The sequence below is a fragment of the Scophthalmus maximus genome, chromosome 10, assembly GCF_022379125.1.
Source record: "Scophthalmus maximus strain ysfricsl-2021 chromosome 10, ASM2237912v1, whole genome shotgun sequence".
NCBI classification, from domain to species: Eukaryota; Metazoa; Chordata; class Actinopteri; order Pleuronectiformes; family Scophthalmidae; genus Scophthalmus; species Scophthalmus maximus.
Genome location: NC_061524.1, coordinates 19124742 through 19146540, shown reverse-complemented (window position 1 = coordinate 19146540; position 21799 = coordinate 19124742). Strand labels below are relative to the sequence as shown.

Genomic DNA, 21799 nt, shown 5'->3' with positions numbered 1-21799 from the left:
AGTTAGCTGTAACGTCACAGACGTGTCTTCATCATCAAGTGTTTTCTGAGGAAGTTTGAGGTGGATCTGCTGAACCTGGGAGGTAAAATAAAATTCCCCTATCATAGAGCAACATCTAACTTTGCCAGGAGGCCACGCCCATGACGTTTTGACATCATAAAAATCTTTTGATAACTTTTTCATCACAAAGTACTTCAGATGACAGCAACCAAATATGGAGTCGCTATGATTAATTCTGCAGGAGGAGTTCTTTAAAGTATGATGTCCCGAAATGCAGCATTTTTGCACACAAAAATCTAAATGGCCGACATCCAGGTGGGCGGAGCTAATGGCTCACAGAGGCTTTTTTATAGCTCCTCAAATGATACATGTGCGTAGCGAATTTCGTTCATCAACATCAAATTTAAAGGTGAGAGCCTTGACTTTGAAATGTTATAGGGGGCGCTGGTGAGCCATTTTGCCACAATTAGACTGCAGAGCCATTTCAGAAATCAGGATTCGCCCCTCTTAACGATGTGTTGAGTGCACCATGTAAATTTGGATGATGTTTGTCACATAAGTCATTATTTTGTCAGTAGGTGGCATTATGACCATGGCTCAATATTGACATGCAAATGTGTTGAGGGTGGGGGACTGAAAGTTGGTGAAGATATGACCATATGGAGTGGAGTTATGGTAGTCTGATGTTTCATGGCAGCACATCTAAATTCGCCGCGACGCCACAGTGAGGGCATTAGTCGAAACATCATAGACACCTTCACATCACATCATCAAAGTGTTTTCTGAGGAAGTTTGAGGTGGATCTGGCCAACCTGCAACACCTTTCCAGCAAGTCTGCAAATTTGGTGAGTTTTCATACATGTGAAACCAATGAAAAATGAGCTCAATCAGGAAAGACATTAATAATAAGAAACAGAGGAAATACAAAAGGGGCCTCGCCAGCCTCCTACTGGTCGGCGCTCAGGCCCTAATAAGAAACAGAGCAAATACAAGAGGGCCTTCGCCAGCCTCCTGCTGGTCGGCGCTTGTTATCTGGTCTGATTAGTTACAATTTTTTTTGTAATCTGATTACATAATCCAGATTACATGTAATATATTACTACTTAACAGAGGAAAGAAGAACCCATCTTCTAGCTTCCCCTTATACAGCAACTCTTCTAGTGCTTAAAATAGGTCTTTTTTAGCATATGGGAACCTACTCTAGGTCATTATTGCTGCGAATTCCCCCTTACGTGCTATCTCTCACTAGGCACACATATATACAACTTAAATTCTTGCAGATATGTATGCAGTTATTTTGGTGAGCCAATGTTCAGTTCCCATTCAAGGCTAGGATTATATGATGAGTGTCTCTGGGCGTATACTGTAAACACATCTTAACATGAAGGTCTTTAAAGCTCAAAACTGGATGGATGGATGATAGATTGATCAGGAAAACTACTTTGTGTGACTGTTCAAAATGATGGGAAAATAAAAGTTGATAAGTATGCCACATGGAAAGCCATCACAGCACAGATAGAGTTATAGAACCATCAAAAACAAAAAATGCAAGGCTTAAATGAGTTAAATTTATTTTATGACTCGAGCCAAATAGAACAATCCAATTCACATCCAAATTGAATTGCATTCCCCTTTCAGTGTTTACAGGGGCTTCAAAAATATTCTCATATTGGTCTGTGATAAACATAGTCTACAGATGATAAAAATAACAGCTAAAGAAGGCCCGATAACCTTTTCTGCATTACCCATTTTCACTGCTTTGCCAAAGAACCTTGCAAATCTTTGGGGCCAAGCCTGCCCTAAATGAATGGTGGCCTCTGTTACCCTTTAAACAGTCAAACTTTATACAGCGGTTTACAAGCCTGCCAGGGAAGGCCAAAAACCATCACAATATAGTTTTATAGCTCCTATCTCAGGAAACAGGGCGATTTTCGCCTGTATACTTAATATTCATGAGCCTCTCTTCTGATTGGCCGACTGTTTTCTGCGTGGCGCACATCCAGGCCAACCACAGATAACAAATAATCTGTGGTTGAAATAAAGAGTTGATAGATACTATACTAGATAGACAGATACTGAAGTCTCGGGGCCGGCTGTCGGTTACTTTTCCCACCAGTAGCTCAGATATTGGGCTGCTGACGCTTTTGTCGCCTTGGTGGTTGCAACCTCAACCCATGGGTTAAAGCTCCATTTCAGACGCGAGCCTCCAGTTCAACACCTCCCTCTTATAATAATACTCATCACTACTTAGTTACATTTGAATTCTTGATTATTAACTTTACAGAATTTGGAGAAAAGTTCTATTAGAGCAGGTGTCTGTCAGAAAACTCTAAGTAAATTCAAGGAAAAAGTTCCATCATTATTTACTCCACTGCCATGTGTCGATACAGTGCAGGATAGTTATCAACAGTTTACTCCCAAACAAATTGATGATGTTGTTGATAGTGCAGCAGCCTAACTACGTTCCACACTCAACACTGTTGCCCCTCTGAAAAAGAAGACAGTCAAACAGAGGAGGACATCTCCATGGTTTAATGCACAAACACGTGCTTTAAAACAGACGTCACGTAGGTTAGAGAGGAAGTAGCGTTGCAATAATCTAGATGATTCTCAATTAGAGTGGAAAAATAGTTTAATTGCATATAAGTAAGCCCTCCGAAATGCTAGAACCAAATATTATTCTTCACTAATAGAGGAAGATAAAAACACCCCAGGTTCCTCTTCAGGACTCTAGCCAGGCTGACAGAGAGTAAAAGCTCTACTGAACAGTCTATTCCTACAACTCGAAGTAGCAATGATTTCATGAGCTTCTTTACTAATAAGATTATTACCATCAGAGAAAAAATTGAACAGCTTTTTCCCACTAATAGCATAGATACACTGTCCAGTAAGTAGCCTCTGAACCAACAGTATCGTCTAATTTATATTTAGAATGCTTATCCCCTATAGATCTGGCTGAGCTGACTTCCCTGGTCACTTCATCCAAGCCATCAACCTGTCTTTTAAATCCTATTCCATCAAGGTTATTTAAGGATGTATTACCTTTAATCAATAGTTCCATAATAGATCAGATCAATGTATCTATATTAACAGGCTATGTACCAAAGGCCTTTTAGGTGGCAGTAGTTAAACCTCTGCTCAAAAAAATGACTCTAGACCCAGATTTCTTAGCTATCTATAGACATATCAAACCTCCCCTTTATCTCTAAAGTCCTTGAAAAATCTGTTGCTACCCAGTTATGTGACTATTTACACAGGAATAGTCTGCTTGAAGACTTTCAGTCAGGGTTTAGAAAACATCATAGTACAGAAACAGCACTGCTAAGGTTACCAACGACCTTTTCATTGCCTCAGACAGTGGACATGTTTCTATTCTCGTCCTTTTAGATCTTACTGCTGCATTTTATACCATCGATCACAAGATTCTGTTACAGAGACTAGAACACATTGGGATTAAAGGAACAGCACTACAATGCTTTAAGTCCTACTTATCTGATAAATGTCAGTTTGTTAACATTAACAACACATTTTCCATTCATACAAAAGTGAGTCATGGAGTTCCTCAAGGTTCTGTGCTGGGGCCGATACTTTTCACTTTATATATGCTTCCTTTAGGCATTACTATAGGAAAACACGACATCAATTTCCATTGCTACGCTGATGATACCCAACTGTATTTATCTATAGAGCCAGATGAAACTAATCAGGTAGACAAACTTTAGGATTGTCTTAAAGACATAAAGGCCTGAATGCATTTTTTATTTTTTACTTCTAAATTCAGAAAAATGAGTTTTTACTCGGCTCCTAAACACCTCAGAGAAACATTATCTGATCATATAGTTACCTTGGATGGTATTACCTTGCCCTCCAGCTCTACTGTGAGGAACCTTGGAGTTACCTTTGACAAAGACATATCCTTTGACTCACACATAAAACAAGTCTCTAGGACAGCCTTCTTTCACCTGCGCAATATCAAGAGCATTAGAAACATCCTATCTTAAAGGGATGCTGAAAAACTAGTCCATGCATTTGTCACTTCTAGATTGGACTATTGTAATTCATTACTGTTACGATGCCCCAATAAGTCTGTGAAAAGCCTCAAGTTAATCCAAAATGTAGCATCAAGAGTTCTGACAGGAACTAGAAAAAGAGATATTTCTCCAGTGTTAGCATCTCTGCATTGGTTTCCTGTAAAATTCAGAATAGAATTCAAACTCCTGCTCCTAACCTACAAAGCCCATAACAATCAAGCTCCACCATATCTTACAGAGCTCATAGTTTCATATTTTCCCAATAGATCACTTTGCTCTGTAAACGCAGGACTACTTGTGGTTCCCAGAGTCTGTAAAAGTAGAATGGGAGATAGAGATTCTAGTTAGAGCTGCTCAGGTGTTTACTAAACCATTTCTTTATTATGCTGCTATAGGCCTAGACTGCTGGGGGAACTTATATCATGAGCATCTCTCTACCTATCTCTCTCTCCCTCTCTCTCTCTGAGTGCATGCTGGGAGTGAGTTGTGTGAGCGAGAGACGGAGCGAATGATTTAATTTTCTTTTTTTCGATTTCTTTAATTGTTTAAAAGTATTATTTTCCTATAGTTTATTAGTTATAGTTCACTTTGATTTAGATTTGGTGCTTTAGGTGGGGGTTTAGGGGGGTTTTCTTTGTTTGTTTGTTTTCTCACTGGCGTCTTGCCAGTGGCGTGGCAGACGCCATGAACAGCGGGGATTTTAAAACCCTCACCTGCAAACATGGTGTTAAAATCACTGCCACATTCCCCTGCAGCGTGGAAGACATCAGTCTGGCTGTGGGGGAGAGGGTCGGACATAGCAGCATTAAATCGGCTGCTCGGGTGAACAGCGCCGTGGTCCCCTTCCTGGATCAGGTGGAAAAGGTGAACAGAGTCGTTGAGACAGGAATCACCGTGAAGGAGAACTTCGTACAGGTACTACCGCCATCACAACCGGCAACCAAGGTAGTCCTGTTTTCCATGTTTTTACTGAGTGTAAGAGACTCACTGGTTTCTTCTCTCTTTTAACAATGGTTTTTAGTCTCTTTAATGTGTTTTTTACGGAGAGGGTTTTTATCATGGGAGCTGGTTACAACAAGAGCAACAAAGAGAAGTGGCAGCTTCTTAATTTTCTTTTAGGTGGAGCTAAGATGGCCATTAATGTGTCCAGGAAGAACCGGGTAGAGAACAGGGAAGGGCAGGTGGCCAGAACAGTGTGGTTGGTGAACCTCAGGGCCAGACTCTGGTTAGAGTTCAGATTTTATTAAAACATAGGAACTTTTTAAAAAAATTTTGTGTTACGAAAAAATTCTTTGTTATGCTGGTGATGACGATTTACAGTTTGCACAATTTTTAACTGACTGATTTGTTTAAAAAAAAAGGGAAGTAGTCACTTGCACTGTACTTGAACTTGTTTTATTGTGAAAACATGTAAATAAAGTGTTTTTGAAAAAATAAAAATCTTTCTCCCTCTTTTTCTCTCTCTCTCTGCCCCCATGTATTTACATTACATGTCACTAACTCTGTTTTCTCTCTCTCCTAGTGTATCTCTGACCCCAGAGCTGCAGGATCCTAACCTGTCATTATTAGGGTCTGAGCAGAGGTGCAAGGACCCTATTGTTTCTGTAAAGATTCTTATTATTATTCTTATTCAGCATTGCCGCAGCATTTTTCAGGCTGTTCCCATATGGGAAAACTCATGAAATTTGGCATAAACGTCACAAATTGCTCCCGCCACTCAGGCCCAGAGGTCCGGCACTGGGTGTGGCCCAGGGGCTCCATAGCGCCCCCCAGAAAAATGGCCCTCTATGGGGTAATTATCTGTGTTTCCAACATGAACGAAATTTGGGAGGCAGATGCATCCTGTCAAGACTTACAAAAAAGATCTTGGAAAAATTTCCTATGACCAACAGGAAGTCGGGCATTTTGTGTCAAAAATCATGTTTCACGTTCCATACGTTAATGAACTCCTACAAATTTCACATGAGCAACTTCAAATTTGTTGTGTGTCATCTAAAGACCCATGGGATGAAACAATGCTAAAAGCTTGAGTGTACGTCAGAGGCCCTTGCTGTGACAACGTGGTGAAAATGTGGCGAATTTCGATCCTTCGCCGTGAAAAAGGAAGTCGCTTGTAATCGAAGGTACATGGTCCGATCGGACCCAAACTTGTCATGCATGATGACGGTCCTGCCCTCAACACATTTACATGTCAATATTGACGGTAGGTAATAGCACCATCTCCTGGGAACAGGAAGTAACATGTTTCTATACCTTTACGTCCTCTGTCTCATAGGTTGACCACATCAATGTCAAATTTGGTCAGCTAAGTTGCGAGAAGTTGCTGACATTGTACTATGAAATTTTTGACCATGTGTCAAACGCTGTCGCCATGGTGACGCATTGTTCGCCATCAAATACGAATACATACTTGAGGCACTTGGGATGCTTTGCGTCTCACGAAACTTGGCAGATATGAGTGGCAAATTGTGATGTCTGAAATGTCTCTTTTGTCTAATTGTGTAAAAATTGGCTCCATAGCACCTCATACAACATTTCAAAGTCAAGGCCCCCGCCTTTAAATTTGACGTAGATGAATGAAATTCGGTCAGCACGTGTATCTCGCTACGACCTACGGAGCAATTAGCTCCGCCCAACCGGAAGTCAGCCATTTTGATTTTCTTATGCGAATCAAAGGTGTTGTACTTTGACGAACTCCTCCTAGGCGGTTAATCGCATCCACTTCAAACTTGGGCAACGCGTAGAGGAGACCTTCCCGATCAAACGCTACTCAAAGTTTTAGTTTAGATCGAAAGGCGTGGCGAAGCGTGATTTGCCATGAACAGGATGTTGCTCGAAATCAAAGGTACATGGTCATATCTGACCCAAACTTCTCAGGCATGATAACAGTCCCGCCCTGTAATTACAAGTATCAGTCTGGTAGAGATTAAGCAGCGGTTGTTCAACTGTCCTCTCCCTCTCTTCTCTCCTACTGTCTCTCTTCTCACCCTCTTTCTGCCCACCTCTCCTCTCTTCCCAATTTCTCTCCTCACCCCAACCAGTCGAGACAGATGACTGCCCACAACTGAGTCCGGTTCTGCCAGAGATTTCTTCCTGACCAAGTGCTTGCTCGTTGTGGGATTTGTTGGGTTTTCCCTGTAATATTGACCTCACTATGTAAAGTGCCTTGAAACAATGTATGTTGTGATATGGCGCTAAACAAATAAAATTTGATTGAATTGAATTTGGCATCCCAATCCTCAGCGCCTCCAACTGTGGGTTTGGTCGCTGGAGGGTTCGAACTGTTGCTGAAAATATTAGAATACCACAGTTTAACCCCCCACCAAGCGAGGGAGTGAACAAGCCAGAAATGCTGTGCCCAGTACAGGCCCTGAGGACTTATGTTCCAGCTACCATAGGTTTTCGGCAGTCAGAACAACTGTTCCTCTGCTATGGTGGCCCGAATAAAGGTTGCGCTCTCGGAGCAGCGCCTCTCCCACTGGGTCGTGGATGTCATTAGCCAAGCATATGGGTTGAGTGACCATCCCCTGCCATCTGGTGGAGGTGCCACGTCATGTCACGCGGAATCCTTGTGATCCTGTGAGAAGATTCCGTAGGAACAGAACCTCTGATGACACTGGAAGATATAGCCTCTCGGGTCATCCAGGTGTCACAGGTGTGACATTGTTGGTATACATACTCGAACTGCGCATGCGCTAAGGGAATATTCAGTGCTTAAACCACCGTTTCTGGCGGTCTTTCGGGATTCATATATACCTAGTTACGTTCGTAACTTTAGTTTTAATCTGTTTAGTACAGTGGTTCTCAACCATTTTTGGGCCAGCGCCCCCCTATCCATTATCCAGGTCGCTTACCGCCAGATATCGTTAATATTCCATGAATATTAATGATTAGGGCCATATTAGTATTATTATTGTTATGATGATTATTATTGTTGTTGTTATTAGGCCTGTTATTGTTGTTACTATGGTTCAAACCTTTAATTCGTGTTGCACAAAACTCTTGCTCAGCAATGATTGGAAGGACTGTCAAATTGATGATTTAAACCAGTCTGAATATTATTTGAATTACACTACTACATAACGGAGAAATGCGGAAGCTTTTATTAAGTCTCCAGTCAGGTTACATAAACAAGCGCACCCAGCGTGAAGAGTAATGAGGAATGAATGAAGTTAGCTGACAGAGCAGGGGACTTCACATGACACGGCTGAACGATTTGGGGAAAATATCTAATTGCGATTTTTTCTAACAGATATTGCTTTTTGATTTGCGCTTATAATTAGCACACACGCAAACACACAGGAACACACACTGAAAGAGAGCGATATGTGTTGAGGAGGAGAAGGGGAGAGAGCTCTCTCTGTTAGCAATCTGTCTCTTTAACGAGTGAATAGTCGTGGTGTTCGTTACCTTACGGTGCCACGTGAGACATTTTCATATGGAGTAACAGTCGCATACAACTCTTGTGTGGTTCTGTGTTCGTCACTACTTTCACTGACTGGCCGTACACTCATCATCTAGCTGCTGTGGCGCTGTGTCAAGCGCTGATACAGGTTGGTGGTGTTGCCTCGGGACGTAGCGACTGAATGCTTTGCACAATACCTTCTTTTGCTGCACATCTGTCGGCTCAAACCCGAAACACTCCCGTATGACCGAATTACTGCTTTTCTTCTGGACTAAATTGTCAAACACTGCTTCTGGCTCCGCTAATGTAATGTTTTTTTTTGGTTTTACCCGTGTGTTGTTGGTGGGCGGATACCCAGTCGCCCTAGGCAACTTCAGATTGGTCAGAATGACTAGTACGTGCGCCGCACGGCATTTTTGATTGGTGGGCATGACTGTCACCCTGGTTAAGATGCGCTTCATTATAATGTATTGTAAATGGCAGCCTTTTGCTGTTTGCATTTTGTGCTGTTTCAAATTGCGATTTCGATTTGAAATCGAAAAGTGATATGCGATGTTGACACATAGGCTGAAATCAATCTTACCTGATAATAGGCTTTGATCTGCCTGATGAGAGTAGAAAGGTTCTGGATTCGCAGAGTGGGATCATTGTTCACCTTTTTGTTGGTCCTCTGCACCATGGCCTTAGGATTTCTGTAGGGAAAAGGTTGCATACTATTATGCAAAAGCTGTTTATAGCAAAGAAATGTCAGATGAATATGTGGACGAACATTATCAAAGTTAATGTTATAAACCGCTACAGGGCCAGCCGGGAAGCAGACCAAGGGTGGAAGAGAACACTGAAGGCGAGTCGGGAGACCCTTGCACGCGCGTAATCCAGGCATTGCCCCATTGGCAGAGGAGGTGGATCTACACTGATCTCATGCGTGGCCTTTCTGGAATCTAACTGACGTAAATCATAATGACTAAGAACTTTAATTCCTGCGTAGACGCCAAGACGCACCGAGGAGGGACCCCCGTAGTTGACTAATCACTCCCGGACTCCGCCCCCTCTCACACACATTGGCCTACACTGGCGGAGTGCTTTTTTTTAGGCAAACTGTACTTGAAAAACGTGAAATAATTTGGTCCAACTTTCAATTTGATGCAACAACAACAAAAAAACACTTTAACTGGCATATCAAACAGGCTATCTTGTTTTAAGAAGTGTACCATAAATTGTAATTATTTATATAAATATGAAATATTATATAATACATTATACATAAATATACATTTTTTAATTATCAGAGACCAGTGTGCGCCATTAACGGGGGAGCGGCACGAAGACACGCACGACTGGGCGGGGAGAGTGACCCAGTGGGAGAAGTGACGCTTATTTCAGTGAGCAATGCATTCGTCCTTAGCAAAACCAACTGCAGTGGTGGAAGTCCAACAGGCACTGGTACAAAAAACAGTGTGCCAGCGGAGCGTGTCTTCTCCGCAGTGGGACTGATCATAAACAGAATGCATTCTTGCCTTTCTCCCTAACACGTTGACATGCTTGTTTTCCTGAGAAAGAATGTAATTCATTTTAGGTTTCCAAATTAAATTTTTTCTGTGTTAAGCCCATGTTTGTTTGTTTGTTGTTTTTTTTTGGGGGGGGGGGGGGTGGGGTGGTTACCATTACAGGCCTACAGCATTTGTAAAGTGTGACCTGGGAATTTCATTACATTTTTGTAAGGAAGTTTTTTTGAAGTTGTGAAAAACAAAATCCTTAAATGGTAACTGTGACTGTTTTGATTGAGAATGAGCATTACGTGTCGGGTAAGCTGTATTGCCGTGTATCATTATTCCTGCAGAAAGATGCTTAGCATTCTAAAAATAGGTTTAGAAAAACGAGTACTCGATTGGCCCTCAAGGAATTGATGCGATCCCTCGATCTTGGAATTTACTACTCGTGCCCATCCCTACATTTTACAATTATGCAGATAATTTTGTTCATAGTGGACTATATCAATAAATTAAACAATGAGCAGATCATTTGTAGTGCCAATTAACTGTGATGCTTATCAAGTTGCTTCATGCAAGTTAGTACATTTACAATTAACATTTAAGAAAAGCAGAACGTTATATGGACCAAAAGTCATATCTCGATATTTTTTAGCTGAATGGCAATACTCAATATATATGTCAATATTTTTTCCGGTAGAGAAACAACAAAAACAAAGTAATTTCCAAGTCAAATCAACATGTGCAAAATGTCACATAATAACCAGCTGCACAATATCGACATTTACATGAAATTGACACAAAAATAAACTAATGGCTTGTTAAATAACAATAAATAATAATATTAAAAAAATGTTCCTTAAATAAAAATTGCTCCTTTTTTTGCACAACAGAATACACAGAGCTGTGCAAACATGCACAGCAAGGCTGAATGAAGCTTGCAATGTTTGTTTTCGGTGCAGAAGGCTGCGAAGGCTTCAATTTCAGTGTTGCAGCCCTACGTTTTACTCACTCGTAGTACTGCACTTCATGGCGCTGTTGTAAATGGTGGTCGAGATTCGTCATGCTCGAACTTTTAGTTGCAACCTTTTTGCGGGATACTATACACATCTGAAACTTGGAATCCAAACCATCTCCGAATAATCGAGCCAATATTTTTAATTTGACTAACCAACTCCCCCTCTTGTTTGTGTCAGTCTCCATGTTGGTGCTGCATGCAGGACTTGTGAGCGTGAGTGGGTAGGGGAGGGGCAGGCATTGTTTCGCTCAGAGAGGAGGAGAGGCGGGGCAAGGCGTGAGCTAAAGGCAGCGCCGTAGTGTGACCAAGTAGAAGTTTCTATGATCACACCACTGTAACCAATCCGGCTTTAGATCGAATTATGCCCGCCTACCCAATTACCCTTATACACTAACACAGAAACATAGAAATATATTAATAAATAAATGTAGAAGCGTTGAAATACAGAAATAAATAAATATAGAAATAAACAAATGTAGAGAAATAGAGAAATTGCCTTTTTCATCTCAAACTTTGCATTAATACATTTATTTCTGGATTGAATTATTTGTTTCTGCATTTATTTATTTATTACCCATGTCATTGTCCTTCATAGGAGTGAACAGTCATCTGAGCTAAAAAAAAAAATGAGGTCAATAATTATCTCATGATCTCTATTTCTTCTTGTTTGTCTCAATCAAAGACAAGCTGTATCTTCTTAAGGCTTGTAGAATAGAGAGGATGTGTGTTGATGTGTGTTGCCTAAGGGACTTGGAGCATGCATGCCAACCAAAGTTAACGCGGGTGTCAACATGTTTGAGCCTCGGACATTCCACACACTAACACAGTACCACCTCCACAGCTGCTGTCATCTAAAACAAATTATATTTGCATACATATTGAAACCTTTTAAAATCAAATGTAGGGACAAAATGATTATTGTAACTAAACTAAAAGTATGTTCAAGTGCTAGTTTTTGCATACAAGTAAACGGTTTGACAGAGGAACACTATGCAAGACCTGTGGCCTTAATGTGATATTTACTATGACCCAAGGGAATTTACCATTTCATACAGGGCTCCACACCCAAAAAAATATTTAGGAGCCAAAATCGAGGTCAGAGTACAATATTGCTTTATCTTTCCTTTCCCCTCTGTGCTCTCTGCCTTTGTCTGCCCTGCATCCCATAGTGTGCACAATGATTCTTTGCACACTATGTGCCCTGTCCAATATGCTTCAATCTTGTTACAATAAATGTCCCCCAAAAAAACTAAAATAAGCACATGAAGCTGTGTTTGCCTATTTGACAAATGTGTATGTACTTGCACTTTTAGGTAAAAAAGATTTTAGTCTTTTTATGGTCAACATTATCCAACTATGTGGTTAGCTACATTTAACATGTAAATGCAAACTCCTTCAAACAAAATGACATTGAAAATAGCCTTAATAAAACACATATGATACCATTTCAAAGTTATAAAATGAAACGTGATTTTAAACCGTCCTCCCGGTGTTGCGCTATAGCGGTGGGAGACAAACACGGCGGCAGAGAAGCTAACGTAGGAGCGCTGCTCTCTGTGCTGCTCGATGATTTGGAGATTTTATCCCGGTGAAGTTTAACTTCAAGTGGCGATGTCTTTGCATTGTGTTTTCAATTTGCTGCAGTTAAAGCCGTTCCTTCCTTCTCCTCCTCTGACACCAGCACTCCCGCTGTCTTCCTCAGCCTGTCTTCAGGCTGTAACATTACAGACCGACCGTAATGTGTCACAGTCAGCCACCGTCATGCCCAGTAGGTTCCCACGTCACCTCCCCTCTGTCCCGCACGAGCAATCAGCTACACCCACCTCATCACCTCACCTGGCCCCGCAGCTGCAGCTCATCACCAATCAGGTTTGTATTTAACCTCCTCTCACTCAGTTACTCACCGCCAGATTGTACTGTAACGAACCAGTTTAGACCCAAACGCGAGACACACGTAGCTCAGTCGGTAATCAACTTTATTGTGGAGAACACAAGCAAGGCTCAGAGTCAGGGACAGAAGGTAGACGTCTTTTCCGGGATCGTGGCGAGATGGGAAGGTCGGGGGCAGCAGGCAGAGATCTTTACCAGGATTCAGGCGAAACGGGGAAACCAGTGACAAAGGCAGGGTCGTAACCAGGGCTGAGACGATACGGGGAAGTCGGGGGCAGAACCAGAGCCGAAACCGGGAGATCCGTCCGTGGGTTAACGCTGGAAAGTCTGACATGGAGTACAAAGAACAATCTGGCCAGACATGGACCCAGCGGACGCACCGACACCTGCCAATCAATTCGAGCGGATTGAAGGCGTTCTTCAGCGACACGAGGAGGCAGCCTGCCACCAGGCACAGGCGCTGGACAGGTTAGCTACGCAGATGCAGCAGGTAGCAGCGGTGCTAACGCAGCTGACTTTGCCGACACCAGCGGCGGCTCCAGCTCCGGTTCAATCTCCGGTTCCAGCTCCGGCCAGAGAGGTTCCAGAGGTGTTTCTAACGAACTGTACGCTTCTGTTCCACCTACAACCCCACACCTTCGCTTCAGAGGATGCTAAGGTGGCGTTCGCAATTACCCACCTGACGGGAAGAGCTCGGCTCTGGGGAACCGCCGAGTGGGACCGCCAGACCCCCGCATGCTCCTCGTTCCGGGCATTCTCCGAGGAGCTCCGTAAGGTGTTCGGCGTGGGAGATGTCAGCTCGGAGGCGGCACAGGGTTTGATGAGCCTGCGTCAAGGAGACCGGTCTGTGGCGGACTTCTCCATTGATTTTCGCACCATGGCTCGCCAGAGCGACTGGAACTCCCCGGCCCTCCGCGACGTTTTTCTGCACGGTCTCGCGGATTATATCAAGGACGGCCTGGTGTCACACGAGATCCCACCGACGCTTGATGAACTGATCGGGTTGGCGAACCGGGTAGATTCCCGGGTGCAGGCAAGACGACGGGAGAGGAAGTTGAGCATGGCAACGCGTCCTCCTCAGAGTCGGGCTTTTACTCCCGCCAGCGGCTCTTCTTCACCGGCAGGAGCGCGGGTCGAGGAGGCGGAGTCGATGCAGCTCGGCCGATCCAGCCTCACCCCGCAGGAATGGGAGCATCGCATGCAGTTCAAGTTGTGCATGTACTGTGGTCGGCCTGGACATTTCGTGTCCTGTTGTCCGGTAAAAGCCAGGGCTCATCAGTAAGTAGGAAGGTGTTGGTGAGCCATACCTCCATTAAAACCTTCCAGGAGAAGAGACCTCTGTTTCATATCAAGCTGTTCCTCCCGGAGGCCTCTCACACAATGTCAACCTTCATTGACTCTGGGGCTGACGCCAGTATTATGGACGAGGGGCTCGTACAGCAATTGGGGATCGATCGGGTTCCGCTTCCTCAACCAGTGGCAGTACACGCGCTGGATGGTCACCTGCTGGGGACAGTTACTCACCAGACTGCTCCTATCCATATGCTCCTGTCCGGCAACCACCACGAAACGGTGCAGTTTCATATTTTGTCGTCTCCACGCATCCTGGTGATTTTGGGGTATCCATGGCTACGCCGACACAACCCGCATCTGGACTGGGCCACGGGTGCCATTTTGGGATGGAACCCTTCCTGCCATCAGGTGTGTCTCCAGGGAGCGGACGTTTCTCGGCGCACCACTGCTACCAAATTGACTCCAGAGATGGTGGGGGTCCCGTCGGTGTATCACGACTTACCTCCCCATCGGCCGTATGACTGCGCTATCAACCTGCTACCCGCCACGTCTCCACCCAGGGGACGCCTGTTTTCCTTGTCGGCTCCAGAGAGGGGGGCCATGGACATATACATAAATGACTCTCTGGCTGCAGGCATCATTCGTCCCTCCTCTTCGCCAGCAGGGGCAGGATTTTTCTTCGTGGGGAAGAAGGACAAGACACTGCGGCCATGCATTGATTACCGGGGACTCAACGATATAACCATAAAGAACCGCTATCCCCTTCCCCTCATCTCTTCCGCCTTCGAGTTGCTGCAAGGAGCCACCATTTTCACCAAACTCGACCTCCGCAACGCCTATCACCTGGTACGAATCAGGGAAGGGGATGAGTGGAAGACGGCCTTCAACACCCCGTCAGGACACTACAAATATCTCGTTATGCCTTTCGGACTTACTAACGCTCCAGGAGTTTTCCAGGCCCTGGTGAATGACGTTCTCCGGGACATGCTCAACCGCTATGTTTTTGTTTATCTGGACGATATCCTAATTTACTCTGAGTCACAAGAAGAGCATGTCCACCATGTCCAAGCAGTTCTCAAGAGACTCCTGGAGAATTCACTATTTGTAAAAGCGGAGAAATGCGTGTTCCACGCCCCAACCGTCTCCTTCCTAGGATACATCGTGGCTCAGGGGACGGTAGAGATGGACCCAGAAAAGGTCTCTGCGGTCTCCTCCTGGGCGGTTCCGGACTCAAGGAAGCAGCTACAGAGGTTCTTGGGATTCGCGAACTTTTACCGCCGCTTCATCCGGAATTACAGCACCATTGCCGCTCCCCTCACAGCCCTTACCTCCTCCAAGGTCTCCTTTACCTGGACCCCAGCCGCCGGGGAGGCTTTCCAAACTCCCAAGAGACAATTCACCTCTGCTCCTATCCTCCAAGTTGCGGATCCGGACCTACAGTTTGTGGTGGAGGTGGATGCCTCGGACGTAGGAGTAGGGGGGATTCTCTCTCAGAGGTCGCCGAACGACCAGAAGCTGCATCCATGCGCCTTCTTCTCCAGACGGCAACCGGGAACTGCTTGCCGTCAAACTGGCGCTGGAGGAGTGGCGTCACTGGCTGGAGGGAACGAGGGATCCTTTCCTGGTATGGACTGACCATAAGAACCTGGAATACATCCGAACCGCCAAGAGACTCAATTCACGCCAGGCCCGGTGGTCCCTGTTCTTTACGCGATTCAACTTCACCCTCTCCTACCGGCCGGGGTCCCGGAATACAAAGCCTGATGCCTTATCCCGGCAGTTCCAAGAGGAGGAGAGTACACCCACCGGGCCTGAATCCATCCTTCCGGTCCCCTGCCGGTTGGCGGTCCTTACATGGGGGATAGAGGAGCAGGTGCGATTGGCCACCGAAGGCCAGCCCGGGCCCAGTGCTTGTCCTCCTAACCGGCTATATGTTCCTCCTAACCTAAGGTCCGACGTCATCCAGTGGGCCCATGCGTCCAAACTCACCTGCCACCCAGGTATCCAAAGGACTCGTGATGTCATCGTTCAGCGGTTTTGGTGGTCAACTCTGCAGGAGGACACCAAGGAGTTTGTTAATGCCTGTCCAATATGCAACCAACACAAACCTTCTCATCAGGCGCCAGCGGGGCTCCTCCGAACTCTGCCGGTTCCACATCGTCCCTGGTCCCACATCTCCCTGGACTTCGTCACCGGTCTACCCCCATCGGAAGGTTACACGGCCATCCTCACCGTGGTGGATCGATTTAGCAAGATGGCTCATTTCGTTCCCCTGGTCAAGCTTCCTTCGGCCAAAGAGACCACTCAGCTGATCATCCACCACGTCTTCCGGCTCCATGGTCTTCCGGTCGACGTGGTGTCTGACCGAGGACCACAGTTTACATCTGTATTTTGGAGGGAATTCTGTGAGCAGCTGGGGGCCTCGGTCAGCCTCTCCTCCGGGTTCCACCCTCAGTCCAATGGCCAGACGGAGAGGAAGAATCAGGAGATGGAGACGGCTCTCCGGTGCATGACATCCAGAAACCCCTCATCCTGGTCCCAGTTGCTACCGTGGGTTGAGTATGCGCACAACACACTAACCAGCTCTGCCACGGGGCTTTCCCCCTTTCAGAGTGCATACGGCTACCAACCTCCTCTCTTCCCAGCCCTAGAGAAGGAGGTTTCCTGCCCGTCCGTGGAGGCGTTCATCCGCCGCTGCCACCGCACCTGGTCTCAAGCCCGAACGTCGCTCCTCCTTTCCGCCGAACGGTACGCCACGGCTGCTAACCGTCGTCGCTCCCAGGCACCCACTTACCAGGTTGGACAGAAAGTGTGGTTGTCCACTAGGGATCTTCCCCTACGAGTGGAGTCTCAGAAATTGGCACCTTGATTCATCGGGCCATTCCCCATACGGAGTATCATCAACCCGGCAGCAGTAAGACTACAGCTTCCCCAGACTATGCGATGTCACCCCACCTTTCACGTGTCAAAAATTAAACCTGTACAAAAAAGTCCTCTGGTCCCGGCTGCCCCTCCTCCTCCTCTCCCTCGACTCATTGGTGGAGGCCTCACGTATTCGGTCCGTCGCCTCATCAGGTCCCGAAAGCGAGGGAGGGGAATTCAATACCTGGTTGACTGGGAGGGGTATGGCCCGGAGGAAAGATCCTGGGTTCCTGCTCGCCACATCCTAGACCCTCAGCTTATCCTGGAGTTCCACCAGCAGCATCCCCAGCAACCATCTCGGTCCTCAGGGGATCCGAGGGATCCTGGGGATAAGTTGTCCTCGGCTCCTCCCCTTGATCTTCCTGATGAGGGGGAATCATCGTCAGACGGGGAGGAGACAGCTAGGGAGGACCAAGGATCCCTCCACCGAACCCCCTCCACCCGCCCAGCTGAAAGTATGGATAGGTCAGCTTCTGACGAATATTAGGCCCACTTTTTTCCAACCCTCCCCCTTCCACCCATCTGTCTGTTTCCGCTTATTTGTTTTTGAGGACGTCAGGAGACGTCCCTTGAGGGGGGGGGGTTCTGTCACATTCAGTCACCGTCATGCCCAGTAGGTTCCCACGTCACCTCCCCTCTGTCCCGCACGAGCAATCAGCTACACCCACCTCATCACCTCAACTGGCCCCGCAGCTGCAGCTCATCACCAATCAGGTTTGTATTTAACCTCCTCTCACTCAGTTACTCACCGCCAGATTGTTCTTTGTACTCCATGTCAGACTTTCCAGCGTTAACCCACGGACGGATCTCCCAGTTTCGACTCTGGTTCTGCCCCCGACTTCCCCGTATCGTCTCAGCCCTGGTTACGACCCTGCCTTTGTCCCTGGTTTCCCCGTTTCGCCTGAATCCTGGTAAAGATCTCTGCCTGCTGTCCCCGACCTTCCCATCTCGCCACGATCCCGGAAAAGACGTCTACCTTCTGTCCCTGACTCTGAGCCTTGCTTGTGTTCTCCACAATAAAGTTGATTACCGACTGAGCTACGTGTGTCTCGCGTTTGGGTCTAAACTGGTTCGTTACAGTCATGTATGTGAAACAGAAACCAAAGCCGGTCATGCAGGGCAGGTAGATGCAGGCGCGAGGAGATGAGAATTTATCGGGCAACACAAACGAAACATATGCATTTTGACTTCTGGGATTCTACTCAAAGACTGCTAGATTAACGGAGTGTATTTACTTTTCTGAAATTGGCATTTTCTGCTAAACTGTGCTCTATCTGTTGTTTCTGGTTTTCAGTTTGTCTTTGTAGACTGTCTAAGCTAAGTTATGTTGTGATTAGTATTATTGAGCTACATTTACTTATCTTCTAGTTTTAAAAAGCCTTGTTTTAATACACTGTCTCTACAGACTGATTTTAAACTGTTCTGCTGTGATTGAGTTTATCTGTGATTAGTATCCCTGAGTTAGACTAGTTTCTAGTGATCTAGATAGCCTTGTTTTATTCAATTGTCTTTGCTGACTGATTCTAAGCTGTGTTCTGCTGTGATTGAGTTTATCTAGTTTCTGAAACTGGAATTTCCATGCATAACAGTGCTCTGCCTGTTTTTAGATTTAATAATTTGGCCTTGTTGACTTAAATCTAAGTAATGTTTATTGTCCATCTTAGAAATATATCTCCAGTGACTAAGGTGGAATCTGCTGCAGTTCACCTGTCTCTCAGCAGAGGTAGTTTCAATTGCTCTCTCACCAGGGGGGCAGAGTTGGCTGCAGTAATGAATTTGCAGGTTTCAGTCTGTCTGTTAATAAATGCTGCAGTGTCTCAGTGCAAAGGGGAAGTTTCTATGTTGTGTGCCGCTGTTGAGGAAGTAAAAGGAGTTGGTCACTCGAGCGAGATGAAAAAAATATTGCAAGCGCTGTGTGTGAGGCATAAATATACTAATTATCGTTCTTCTCACATTGACTTTCTACAATCTTACTTCAGTTCACTACCTCACCATCTATGTCGCCTATTCCCCTTGTCTCCAGAATGTGCCATACGCATTGGTCAGTGTTTGCTTAGGTGTGCACATTCTCCCTTCAAGTTTGTTTTTATAGATCACAACCTTTGCGTGGGAAGTGGCGTACGCATGTTTCCAGCCCCGTTTTGTGTGTATGCCAAGTTTATAAATGAGACCCCTGGTCTCCATAGCCATGGAACCATAGCTATACAGATGGCACCCAACTCATGTGGTCCTTTCCACATTCTGAAACCAAGGTGGCAGCATGAATCTCTGCATATCTGGCTGACATTTCTCAGTGGATGTCGACGCACCACCTGAAGCTGAATCTGGACGAGACAGAGATGCTCTTCCTCCCAGGGAATGCGTCTCCCACCAACGAGCTCTCCGTCACCATTGAGAATTCGATGGTGACCCCTACTCAAACTGCAAGAAACCTGGGTGTGACACTGGATGACCAGCTGTCCTTCACTGCCAACATTGCAGTGACGACCCGCTCCTGTATATTCATCCTCCACAACATCAGGATGACACGTCCGTTCCTCACAGAGAAGATGACGCAGGTATTGGTGCAGGCTCTTGTCATCTCACGCCTAGAATACTGCAATTCTCTCATAGCTGTTATGCCATCCGACGAGGCATCCGACCTCCGCAGCTCATCCAGAATGCAGCGGCCTGGGCGGGTCTTCAACCTACCAAAGTTCTCCCACACTATATGTCCTCCACACCCTGCACTGGCTTCCGGTGGTTGCTGGAATCAGATTCACGGCACTTTTTGAGTAATATCTTCATGGTGGAATGCACTTATTGTAAGTGGCTTTGGACAAAAGCATCTGCTTAATGAATGTAATGTATATGGCCATCTCTATTTTTATTTCAATGTATTGTTTATTTGCGTCTGGATGGTTGCCACTGGCGAATGGCAGAAAAAAAACTGGTCGCAAAATCGCTAGTCACATTGGTGAGCATTTTAGTCGCCATCTGGAGCCATCATAGACTGCTCACTTTACAGAGCAGAGGTGGTGACAAAGCAGCAACTCCACACCGGATATGTTTTCACAATTAGCACACACTTTAAAAGAGTGGACACTTGGATCTCAAATATCTGTGTAAGGCAATGGCTAAGGATTTGGCTTTTTCCTCCAGTGTAATTGTTCTGGATAGCTTTATTTTCTTTACATGAGCCTCGCTTCTGAAGTTAAAACGTAATGATGCAAACTTTTTGAAGAAAGAACAGGGTTCTCATTGCTTTCATCTTCAGTGATGTGACTCAAGCTGTTTTCAGACATGAACTCCAGAAAATTGGGTCCAGACTGAAATGGAATAATTTATGGAGTGGATGCGGATTCAGGAAGACGGTAACCGTGGATGTCTTAAGCAGAAGAATTTCTTATAGGAGCTCAATATATATCAAGGAGATTCATGAGATCATGAGGAGATCATGTTCATTTACACAGATCAACAAGGTGGTCAGTGTATGACGTCCCAAGACAATCTGGCTGTTCCCGGTCTCTGTAGTGTATTTAGTTTAGGGTAATGTCGTCATCTCCCTGCGACTATGACACCTTGAGAGAGACTTCAGCTGCTCAATGATTGTTTTGGTTTGCCACAGACAAGATGACCTTGTTTGGTGCCTGAGAAGACTAATCTTAAGAGTTTTTCAGGGAGGATAAACAAAATTCCACAACACAGACATTTTCTGGAATTTGCCTTTAACATATGACCAACGCAGCAGGGGACTGTCTGCAGGGGACACTGAGTGAGTGTCGCCCCTCTCTTCCCCTCCACTCCAAGTGTCGCTCGCAGAACAGCAGCGATGTGTGGGGTGGTGCTTAGATATCATAATTTCACTTATTTAGAAGGCATTGAGGGTCAAAGTTGTGTACACACTATCCACCTTTTTGTATGAAAACCTATGGTAAGCGACCGCATGCCAGAAAAAAGTGGCCTATAAAAAAGTAGATGGTGAAAATGACCTGGCCAGAATTTTTTTTTTTTTTTTTTTTAAATCAATCAGATTCTATTTTTTTGCATTAATCCCTGGTAACGTCTCACTCAACAATGGCAAAATAACCATTGACCCCTTTTCCTCATTCAATTCAATTAAATTGTTTTAATGTGAACTTAAAATAAAACAGCACATTGTCATATCTGTCAGTTGTCTATTCATTACCAATGCATTTATCAGTAATACAGTTAAAATGGGCAAAAATGTTGTAATGTCCAATTAAGGGGCTACAGTGCTCCTAGTAGAAGTTAGTCTGGAGCCCTGTAAATGCTTGATTCATACCATATAATTGATATATAAGAGCCGAAGGGAAATCACATCATCAAAATCATGACTTGTATCGCAATCTATCAATGTAATCGATCAATATGATCGTTCTCAATTACTATACTCTCAGCTGCTGTCTGCAGCGCAGCTGATTAGCTCATGGAGCTGCCGACAGCAGAGTTTCTGCTGTAACTAGTTTGTGAAATACATGCAGGGAAGTTAATAAACAATGACCCCATCATTTCCCTTTTCAATATAACGAATTCATTATCCCTGCTCCCGACAACCAGCATGTCACTCATGCTTGTTAGCTGCTAGAATTTATCAGAACAGTAATGTAGCAGGTTGAAAGGTAAACATCAGATCATCTTTCTGCAGCTAAGCAGACAACAGTGCGGTGGTGGATTGAGTCTGTTGAGTGTTGATTTCACCGATACGTTGTTACTTAGTTGGTGAGATGCAGAACTGGAAAGCTAAAGC

The 21799-nt window shown here is 45.1% G+C and overlaps 1 protein-coding gene across 11 annotated transcripts in view; it reads right to left on the bottom strand.

Moving 5' to 3' along the window:
* The window catches only part of LOC118283566 (girdin), a 130486-nt gene that overhangs the window by 99372 nt on the left and 9315 nt on the right, over positions 1–21799 (bottom strand). For 10 of the 11 annotated variants that reach the window (XR_004784587.2, XR_004784586.2, XR_004784588.2 and 7 more), the window contains exon 3: positions 9020–9128. Coding sequence is in view for 5 of the 11 variants with exons in the window: in XM_035605686.2 (XP_035461579.1) it covers positions 9020–9128 (109 nt within the window). In the remaining 6 variants the exon portion in view is untranslated. Of the gene's footprint in view, positions 1–9019; positions 9129–10938; positions 11042–21799 lie in introns of those variants that run through there. The other variant, XM_035605687.2, reaches the window with a different exon arrangement.